Source organism: Crocuta crocuta, unplaced genomic scaffold, assembly GCF_008692635.1.
Source record: "Crocuta crocuta isolate KB4526 unplaced genomic scaffold, BGI_CrCroc_1.0 scaffold48, whole genome shotgun sequence".
In the NCBI taxonomy this organism is placed as follows: Eukaryota; Metazoa; Chordata; class Mammalia; order Carnivora; family Hyaenidae; genus Crocuta; species Crocuta crocuta.
The window spans coordinates 9,399,007-9,410,308 of NW_027533089.1; the positions used below are offsets into that span (position 1 = coordinate 9,399,007).

The 11,302-nt window shown below is 35.3% G+C and overlaps 1 protein-coding gene across 3 annotated transcripts in view; it reads right to left on the reverse strand.

Annotated features, from left to right (window-relative positions):
- CCDC18 (coiled-coil domain containing 18) overlaps positions 1-11,302 on the reverse strand; it is a 127,618-nt gene that overhangs the window by 44,136 nt on the left and 72,180 nt on the right. For 2 of the 3 annotated variants that reach the window (XM_077746168.1, XM_077746169.1), the window contains exons 20-24: positions 9,927-10,026; positions 7,313-7,429; positions 5,956-6,099; positions 4,236-4,439; positions 1,518-1,655 (exon numbers count right to left, since the gene is read on the reverse strand). In XM_077746168.1, the coding sequence (XP_077602294.1) occupies positions 1,518-1,655; positions 4,236-4,439; positions 5,956-6,099; positions 7,313-7,429; positions 9,927-10,026 (703 nt within the window). The remainder of the gene's footprint in view (positions 1-1,517; positions 1,656-4,235; positions 4,440-5,955; positions 6,100-7,312; positions 7,430-9,926; positions 10,027-11,302) is intronic. The other variant, XM_077746170.1, reaches the window with a different exon arrangement.

An 11,302-nucleotide genomic window follows, 5' to 3' on the forward strand; every position in this document is an offset into this window, starting at 1 on the left:
TCTCTCTCTCCTAGAAATAAATAAAACATTAAAAAAAAAAAAAAATCTGTCAAGTACCAAAGAGGATAAAAACATGTAACAAATTTTTATTTTTATATCATATATTTAAAACATTAGTACCAAATATTAAACAGCAATAGTAGAACCAATTTTTACAATTCATGTTTCGTACTACTTGCTTATAAATTATTTCACAGGGCTTACAAAACCTAAAGTAAGAAACTAGATAATAAGAAATAAAAGTAGGGGTGCCTAGGTGGCTCAGTTGGTTAAGCATCCGACTTCGGTTCAAGTCATGATCTCATGGTTTGTGGGTTCGAGCCCCGTGTCGGGCTCTGTGCGGACAGCTAGCTCAGAGCCTGGAGCCCTGCTTCAGATTCTGTGTGTATGTGTCTCTCTCTCTCCGACCCTCCCCTGCTCACGCTGTCTGTCTCTCTCAAAAAAATAAACATTAAAAAATTTTTTAAAAAAAAGAATAAAAGTAGAACAGAGACCACATAATAAAAGTGTAAAGAGTAGTTGCTGGTAAACAGTTGAGCTGGGCTAGTTATTACTGAAGGTCACTTAGTTGAATAACTAATACTTATTAAATAATTATGATGAATCCAACAGCATTCCACTTGTCTCTAAAGACCGAGGGTTGGAATCCCTTAGCCTGGGACAAGATTCAGTTAGCAAATGTGTTTTGTTTGGCAGATACAATATTTTCAAAGAGATCTGAATCTGCAAGATGCAGTGACTACAACCTCTACCAATTTATCACAAAGATGGTCCAAAACTCCTTAGAAAGGAGTTTAATATAAATGTATTTGTGATATAGAAAAATGCTTTATTTGAACTCTGTAAGTTATTTATGTCTAATATATCTTTTGTATATCTTCAAATGTAGTTTTTAAATAGATAAGAAATGCTATCCTAATTGATAACATTGCTCATTTGTATAAAGGCTCAGGACATACTAGTAGATAAAAAGTATCAGGTTCTAATCTTGTCTTTCTATGTAACTTACTATCAGAACAAATATTGGAAATTGCAAAGCATTATAGATTCATATCACATGAAACTACTTATTTTGTTTACTAAATACCTCCAGCTTATTTTTTCCAGTTAGTTTTGTCAAGTGCTATATTATAACTGATGATTTTGATGATACTGATGATGATGATGATGATGATGAGACAGTGTCTGGTCTAAGAATTTTAACTTTATTTGTTTAATCCTCAAGACAGTTCTATGAGGTATGTTCCATTATTATATCCATTTTAGACAGAGAGGTTAATTAATTGCTCAAGGTCACATAAGTGCTAAGTGATAAGCTGAGATTTGGAAACAAGCTACCTGCCTACAGAATTTAAGCTCTTAACTCCAGTGTATGTGAAAGTTATATTAAGCTACCAGAAATGAACACCACAATGAATTATTCTATAATGAATATTCAGAAGTTAGACTTCTACTTTTGTTTAGATAGGTCAACCCACTTTAGCAGGGAGTAGTAGAACAAATTACATTTTCTTTACCTCCAGATGATAAGCTTCTTTGAGAGATTCTACTTCTGCTGACAATTTCTTGATTTCTGCTTGCATTCTTGCTTCTAAATGAGCTTCACGTACTTGAGAAGCCCCCAATTCTTCAGCTAAATGGTTTCCATGAGCTTCCTTAAAAATGACATATTAAGGAAAAGTTATTAACTTGTTTATTTGGTTATTAAAGCTAAATGGTATACTTTAAAATCTAGACATTTAAAAGACTACAAATGGGACTGTATTAGTCTACTGTTTCTCATAAGTTCACTAACCAATGTAATATGTAAAGCAAATTAATAACCACAGCACACTGAACATTGGCAGGTAACAGTTTACTCTAAGGTTTGCCTATGCATTTTGTTCACTAGATGCACTGTGTGCTTATATCAAGAGGCAGGTCTATATTTATCCAAACCTATTTATGTTAGTTGTGCTTGTGATTCTAATTATGGACTTTTAATATACATTATGTATAAACACTGAGGAAATATACATGCAAAAAAAAAGTTTTATGCTTTGAGACAGCTGAATGAATGAGTCACAAACATTTTTTGCCCAACTAGAAGCAGCCAAAATAGTTGTAAAATATTATGGGAAACTCCATGTAAAATATAAGAGATGTTACACTCTGATTTACAAATGTCTCTTAATTTTTCTTCTACTTTAAAGAAACCAAAATTAGGGGCGCCTGGGTGGCTTAGTCGGTTAAGCGTCCGACTTTCGCTTAGGTCATGATCTCGCAGTTCGTGGGTTTGAGCCCCGCGTCGGGCTCTGTGCTGACTGCCAGCTCGGAGCCTGGAGCCTGTTTCAGTCTGTGACTCCCTCTCTCTCTGACCCTCCCCTGCTCACGCTGTCTCTCTCTCCTAGAAATAAATAAAACATTAAAAAAAAATAATTTTAAATAAAGAAACCAAAATTAGGAACAATAGATGATTGAATAGGAATATGGTTAATGAAAAAAGGCTGGGTGGAATTCTAAGCAAAGATGCTGCCCACACATAAAAAACAAGATTTCTGTCCTAAATTAAAAGATCTACACATGAATATGAGAGTTCTGATTTGAAATATTTTAAACTGTAAATTAACTAATCAAAACTACAATGAGATACCACCTGTCAGAGTGATTAAAACTGACAACACAGGAAACAACAGATGTTGGGGAGGATATGGAGTACAGGATCCTCTTGCACTGCTGGTGGGAATGCAAACTGGTGCAGCCCCTCTGGAAAACAGTATGGAGGTTCCTCAAAAAGTAAAAATAGAACTACCCTATGATCCAGCAATTGCACTACTAGGTATTTACACAAAGGATACAAAAATATTAATGCAAAAAAATTTTTTAATACTTATTTGTATTTGAGAGAGAGACAGAGTACAAGAGGCAGAGAGACAGAGAGAGGAAGACACAGAATCTGAAACAGGCTCCAGGCTCCGAGCTGTCAGCACAGAGCCCGATGCAGGGCTTGAACCCACAAACCATGAGATCATGACCCAAGCCGAAGTCAGATGCTCGACTGAGCCACCCAGGCACCCCTAAAAATATTAATTCAAATGGATACATGCATGCTGATGTTTATACCAGTATTATCAACAATAGGTAAATTATGGGAAGAGCCCAAATGTCCATCAACTGATGAACTGATAAAAAAAAGAGATGACATATAAGGCGCCTGGGTGGGTTACTCAGTTAGGCATCCAACTCTTAAAGACAGAGATAAGATAAAAGTAGATGGCTTCTTTTTTCCTAGTAGACTCCCAAACACCCAACAGATTCTAGTAAAAATTCCTTATATATTCTTCATTAGTCCAACCAGAAATGTGAATAAAAACATGGTTAACCAAAATTAAATGTAAAGACACTTTAATGTAATTCCTGTACTATATTAGTAACCATAATAAAAAGCATAAAACTCACAGGAACTTTTCTGAAATACCAACAAACACATTCTTCTCAAAGTCTAAGTAATTAAACCAAGCATATCAATCCAAGTAGTTTTTTAAAATGTTTATTTTTGAGAGACAGACACAGAGTGCAAGTGGGAGAGGGTCTCAGAAAGAGGGGGACAGAATCCAAAGCAGGCTCCAGGATCTGAGCTATCAGCACAGAGTCTGACGCAGGGCTCAAACTCATGAACTGCAAGATCATGACCTGAGCCGAAGTTAGAAGCTTAACCAACTGAGCCATCCAGGCACACCTCTAAGTATTTTTAAGCAAAGTTGTTAACCTTCTACCAAAAACAATTTACATTATAGTTCTTGTTACTAAAAGCAGTTTCTCTCCATAAGGGTTCTGGATTACAGGTTTCATAACAGTTATAAATTTAGATTGTCAGTTTCACTTATAAGAGTGGCTACAAATGTAAAAATTTTACTTAAAAAAGACTTGCTTTATTTTTTTCTTCAAATGATAGCTTAAACTCACTTGAAAGTCTAAAAATACCTTGTCACTTAACTTACTGAAAACTAATTAGTTTGGCCAAAAACTCAGTTCTGAAGGATTTCTTAGTTATATTAAAAATCCACTCTAAACATTTTTCTTAAAATATTAGTAAAATATATATAACATAAAATTTATCATTTTAACCAGTTTTAAGTGTAAAAATACAGTGGCATTAAGTACATTCAGTGTGTGCAACACAGTTACCAAATAAAAAAAAGTAAATGTTAAATTTTTTAAGATTTTTAGTAAGATAAAATTAGAACAGGGATTACCTTTTCTTTAGAAAGTTGCTTTATTTCCTCCAGTTCACTTGAGAGCCTTTCTATTTCTCTCTGTGCTTGGACTTGTTGACGACGAGCCTCCACCAATTCTGTATGAGAATTTTGCATCTGCTCACGAGTTAACCTCAATTCTTGCTCCAAATCTATGGCATCCTTGTACTGAGTTGCAATGTACTGTTCCTGCTCTTTCACAACCTGAAATACACAAGATATTTGCAGGTTTCAAAATGAAATGATACAGATAACTTATTTCTTACTATGATTTCTCTTTTGATTTCCCCATCCCAATTTGATCTCTATAAATTATAATTTAACACAGAATGAATATCAGTTTCTGTGAAATTGATACTCAAAACATGTTTTCCTTCCTTTTTATTTAAAAAATTTTTTTTAAGTTTATTTATTTTTGAGAGAGACAGAGACAGTCCAAGTGGGGGAGAGGCAGATAGAGAGGGAGAAAGAGAACCCGAACAGGCTTGGCATCAGCCTGGCGTGGGGGGCCTTGAATCCACGAAACCGTGAGATCATGACCTGAGCCAAATCCGAGAGTCGGACACTTAGCTGACTTAGCCACCCAGGTACCTCTTCTTTTTTAATGATAAGAAAATGACAAAATACTGCTGGGACAAATGGTATATTTTTCATGATCAATATGCAAGCTGTATAATCCTTTATCATTATGAATATAACATGGCAGAATACATAATAATATAAGGAAAAAAAAGAAGCTAATATCTGATATTCACTTCACAGATGGAGAATGTACTGGCATGAATAACCAAAACCCACCATTAATCCATATGGGTTAAGAGCATGATCTTATTTTCTTTAAAAGTATCTGTTTGCAGATAGATAAACACAATGAAGAGCTATATATGAAATTTAAAGTTGAGTATCATATTTAAAGACAAGAAAAAGTCACACCCATGAAAGCTCTTAGAAGCAAATTCAGTTTTGAGATACCTGGGTGGCTTAGTTGGCTGAGTGTCTGACTTTGGCTTGGGTCATGATCTCCCAGTTAGTGAGTTTGAGCCCTGAACCAAACGTGCTGCTGCTGTCAGTGCAGAGCCCATTTTGGTTCCTCTGTCCCCCTAACTCTCCACCCCTCCCCCTTTTACGCATGCTCTCGCTCTCTCTAGAAAACATTTCTCTCTAGAAAACATTTAAAACAAAATAAATTTTAAAAAAGCAAATGCAGTTTTTAAAAACGCAAGTGAGTAGAATGAATTCAGTCAACACACATGCAAACTGATGATATGAAGTCTTCAAACTTCATCTGGCAACTAACTCAATGTATTTGGTATCAATAATGTACAATTATCTGTTCATTCATTCTCTGGATAGGGTTCCTCAAGGATAAATGAGTGTATCTTATTAATATCTGTATCTCCAGCTCTAACACACAGTAGGTTCTCAGTAAATATTTGTTGACCAAGTGAACACATATTGTGGGTTCACTATGTGAGAGATAACACGACAATGCCTGTGGGCAATATAAAGACAAATAGGATGATGCTCTTGCCTATAATTGGAACACCAGAATAAAATATATAAAAAAATCAAAGAAACTAGTGAGTGCCTGACACAAATAATTAGCCCAAAAATACGGCACAGCTTCTATATATTAAAACCAACTAGTTTAAAACATAAAGATTTATATCACTCTTTAGATAATATTAGTGTGTTTCTTAGGCAGAAATAATTTGCTTACACTTTCCATTTCTTTCATCTTTTGTTGGGTTCGTTCATTTTCTTTTTTCAGTTGACTTATCTCCTGTTCATTTTGTAGTGTTATAAACTCTTTTTCTCTAAGGTGTTCTTTGGCATTTTGCAATTTTTCATTCAAACTTTCTATCTGAATTTTAAAAAGAATAATGTTAATGTAAGTAAGGAAAAATAATTTTTTAATCCTAACTGCAATCCAAGGAAGTCAAGCTTTAAACATATAAATCTAAAGTAGCAAAATACAAAAATGTGTTTTCCTTAATGCCATCATAACTTAGACACTAATATCAGAATCTTTATGCTTAATAAGAAGCTTATTTGTATACCTAAAATATACAAAAGAGATGAAAGTCTCAATCACATTTGTGTAAGAAAGAAAAATGAGGGTACATTAAAGCAACAAGTGTTTCATGGTCTTACAAAGATACATTTAAGAGGTAAAAAACTAGTTAGTGAAAACAAAGTCCCCTTCCCACTGTTTTCCTTCATTAGATGTAACCACACAAGGGAATTACTTGAAAATCATTCCAGAGATATTTTGTACATATTCAAACATGCACACATGGTGATAAATATTTGGACATACTGATACGAGAAAAACTATATTCAAAATAACATTAAGAAGGTAATCATCAGGGGCTGGGGAGTGAGGAAAACGAGCAAATGTTGGTCAGAGCATACAAGGTTTCAGTTATGCAGGATGAGTAAGTTCTGGAAACCTAACATACAACCTAGTGATTACAGTCAGTAATATTGTATTTGTATACTTGAAATTTGCTAAGATAATAGATCTTAAGCGTTCTCAGCAAAAATAAATAATTAAAATAACTGAGGTGATGGATATGTTAATTATTACACAATGTATATATATAGGAAAACATGCTGTACACCTCAAATAGACACAATTTCTGTCAAATGTCAAAAAGCTGGGGAAAAACTTAAAAGGAGAAAAATGAATTTAAAATAGTATGTACAAGACAATTAAAATTACGTAGAATTTGTATTGTATGTATTCTACTAAAAAGCCACATAATGTGAACAAGAGATGCTTATAGTTATTTTTTTTAAAACAATTTAAAATATGTAATTAAAAAAATTTTTTTTTAAATGTTTTATTTATTTCTAGGAGAGAGAGAGAGAGAGACAGCGTGAGCAGGGGAGGGTCAGTGAGAGAGGGAGTCACAGACTGAAACAAGATCCAGGCTCTGAGCTGCCAGTCAGCACAGAGCCCGACGCGGTGCTCGAACCCACAAACCGCGAGATCATGACCTGAGCGAAAGTCGGACGCTTAACCGACTAAGCCACCCAGGCGCCCCTAAAATATGTAATTTTAAATACTTTACCTGTTTGTTGCATTCTTTAAGTTCCAATTCTGATTTCTCAAGAGTACCCTCTAATTTAATTATTTTCTGCTCCATTTCTCCCCTGTGCTCACGAATAGTCATATCCAAATGTGTAACCTAAATACAAAAGTAGCCTGCATCAATAATTCATTAAAATTTTTAAAAAATTATTTATTTATTTTTGAGACAGAGACAGAGTGTGAGTGGGGGAAGGGCACAGAGAGAGGGAGACACAGAATCAGAAACGGGCCCAGGCTCTGAGCTGTCAGCACACAGCCCCATTCAGGGCTTGAACCCACCAACTGTAGCTCATGACCTGAGTTGAAGTCGAACGTTTAACCAACTGAGGCACCCAGGCACCCCTATCATTCATTTCTTTTTATTGCTAAGTAGCATTCTGTTGTGTTCCACGGTGGTACCATCATTTGTTTAACCATTCACCTACTGAAGGCATTTCAGTTGTTTCCTGTTTTGGGCTGTTACTAATAAATGCACTGTGAAAATTTGTGTATAGGATTTTTGTGAACATATGTTTTCATTTCTCTGAGATAAATGCCTAAGAATGTAACTGTTGGGTTGTAAGGTAAGTGCATATTTAATATTGTAAAAACTGCCAAACTCTTTCCAGAGTGGCTGTACCATTTTACATTACAACCAGCAGTGAATATATTATCCAGTTTTTCTTCATCCACACCAGCATTTGGTGTTATCCCTACTTTTTATTTTAGCCATTCGGCAAAGAATGCAGTGGTATAATACTGTGGTTTCAACAAAATGAGTGTCAATGTCTTTTCATGTCTTTGGCTTATTTAAAAAAATTTTTTATGCTTATTTATTTCTTTTTTTGAGAGAGAGTGAGTGAGCACGTGCACAAGCTGAAGTGGGGCAGAGAGAGAATCCGAAGCAGGCTCTGCACTGTCAGCGCAGAGATAGATGCGGGGCTTAGATTCATAAACCCTGAGATCATGACCTGAGCTGAAACCAAGTCGGACACTCAACCAACTGAGCCACCCAGGAGCCCCTGGCTTTATTTTTTTTATTGAATTGTTTACTTTTTCACCACTGAGCTTTGAGAGTATGTATCCTATGTATGAGTCCTTTATCAGATATGTGGTTTGCAAATATTTTTTCTTGTCTATTCCTTATCACCCTCTTAACAAGATCTTCTATAGAATAAATTTTTAATTTTGAAAAAAAAATTAAACTTTACTCAGTTATTCTAATGTGAAAAATTGCATGCTTGGACTGTTTTAAAATTGTTTACAGTGTGTATGTGGCAGGGGGAGCCTGGGTGGCTCAGTCAATTAAGCATCCAATTTCAGCTCAGGTCATGATCTCACAGTTTGTGAGTTCGAGCCCCACATCGGGGTCTTTACTGATGGCTCAAAGTCTGGAGCCTGCTTCAGATTCTGTGTCTCCCACTCTCTCTACCCCTCCCCTGCTCAAGCTCTGTCTCTCTCTCTCAAAAATAAATAAACCTTAAAAAAATTTTTTTTAAATTCTTTATAGTGGGTATAACTGAAACATAAACTCACCTCAATTATTTTTAAAAATGAGAAAAAGGATACAGGTCATTAAACATTTGTACAAACCCACAGACTGTACACCACCAAGAGTGAACTCTAATATAAATTATGGAGCTTGGGTAATTATAATGTGTATGTTCATCAACTCTAACAAATGTACCACTCAGGTGGGGAATGGTGATAATGGGGAAGGCTGTGAATTTATAGAAGCAAGGGATATTTGGGAAATCTCTGTACCTTCTGCTCAATTTCACTGTGAACCTATAACTTGCCTAAGAAACAAAATATTAAAAAAGATGCTGTTAAATAATGTCTTTTGAATATTTTTGTTTCTCCAACAAACACCAGTGAGCAAGTAAACTCTTTTATTTATTTATTTTTTTAAAATTTAAAAAATTTTTTTTTTATTTATTTCTAGTAGAGGGAGAGAGAGACAGCATGAGCAGGGGAAGGTCAGAGAGAGAGGGAGTCACAGACTCTGAAACAGGCTCCAGGCTCTGAGGTGGCAGTCAGCACAGAGCCCGAAGAGCCCGACGCGGGGCTCGAACCCACGAACTGCAAGATCATGACCTAAGCGAAAGTCGGATTCTTAACCGACTAAGCCACCCAGGCGCCCCATAAGTAAACTCTTTTATTTGCATTGTCTTCTGATAGGCAGCAACGTAAGAGATCAAAAGATTTGGATACTAAGCAAATATTCATTCTCAAAAATCCACTTGCTATAAAAATAGCAAGATGAAGAAAGAAAGATGACATTTTCTAATTTTAAAAATATTAATGTGCATAGAAAAAAATATATGGGGGGGGGACTGTGTGGCTCAGTCAGTTGAGCGTCGGACTTTGGCTCAGGTCATGATCTCACGTTCACGGGTTCAAGCCCTGCGTCGAGCCTGCTTCGGATTCTGTGTTTCCCTTTCTTTCTGCCCCTTCCCTGTCCATGCTGTCTCTCAAAAATAAATAAATATTTAAAAAATATATATATATGCTTAAAAATGTCCATTTTACCAAAAAGTGATGACCTCTGAAACCTTGTGTGATTGTACTGTAATAGAAAATTTCATTAAATATAATTAATTATGAAAACAAACTTGAGCTGCTCTCTGCTTTAGTTCCCAATTTCTCTCCTTAAGTGCCTGGTCCATTTCAAGGAGTTGTTGCTTTTTATCTTCAATCTCCATCTTGCATTCTCTGCAATTTATCAAAGGAAAAATATCAAAGCAAATAGTAGGAATAGTATAGTTTTAAAAAAATTAACTTAATTGGGTTAACATTTCCTGTAAGTGACAGGTAATAAAATATATGCAATTATTTCTGATTGAAAGGGCTCAAATTAAAGAAATGATGTATAAAGAAAATGATTGATATCATACAATTACTTTAACAGAGTATTCTCAAAAGGTAAAAGTTAACTCAAATACTACTATTGTAGTTAAAGTACTCCCAGGGTGCAAGACTGAATCAGTATACGAATTTTAAAATTTTAGGGGTGCCTGGGTGGCTTAGTCGGTTAAGCGTCCGGCTTTCGCTTAGGTCATGATCTCGCGGTTTGTGGGTTCGAGCCCCGCGTCGGGCTTTGTGCTGACTGCCAGCTCAGAGCCTGGAGCCTGTTTCAGAGTCTGTGACTCCCTCTTTCTCTGACCCTCCCCTGCTCACGCTGTCTCTCTCTCTCTCCTAGAAATAAATAAAACATTAAAAATTTAAAAAAAAAAAGAATTTTAAAATTTTAAAAATTTATGGACATTTTAAAAATATGTCCATATTTTTCATTTATAGATCAAGGGAACATTTGAAAGTCTTTTCTATATAAAAGTTGTGAGTTTATTACAATTGAATGAGGCATCTATCTTGTGGCTGGTATCTCTGATATTCACAACTCAGTAAATGACCACTGTGTTTCTCATGGGAATTTTACTCAAATGATGACTTACAAGGAGTGAAGTATTGAAGTCTAACATAGAAATATTTTAGAAATACTTTTAATAAATTCTACCTCTCCTAAAACCTAAAAAGTTACTGTCTTACTCCTAAAAGTAGTATTTTTATACAAATATACTTTAAACAGTATTTTTATACATTTTCTTTTTATAGGAAAAATGTAAAGTGCTATGTTAGAGCTCTAAATACAGTGATGAGATAGTACCTGGGTGGCTACTTGAGAGCAGGTGGTCAGAGAAGGGCCCTCTGAGGTAATGTGAAGGGCAAGGAGTTGGCCATTCAACCATTATTTCAGGCCAAAGAAACAGCTATAGAAAAATCATAAGGTAGGAAAAATGTACTGTTTTAAGTACAACAAGAAGGCCAGGAGCAAGGGGAACAGTATGAAATGAGGCCAGAGAAATAGGCAAGAACCGTATCTTTTTTTTTTTTCTTTTTTTAAGTTTTTCTAAATTTTTCTTTCATGTTTTATTTATCTTGGGGGCGGGGGGAGAGAGAGAGAGAGAGAGAGAGAGAGAGACAGCGTGAG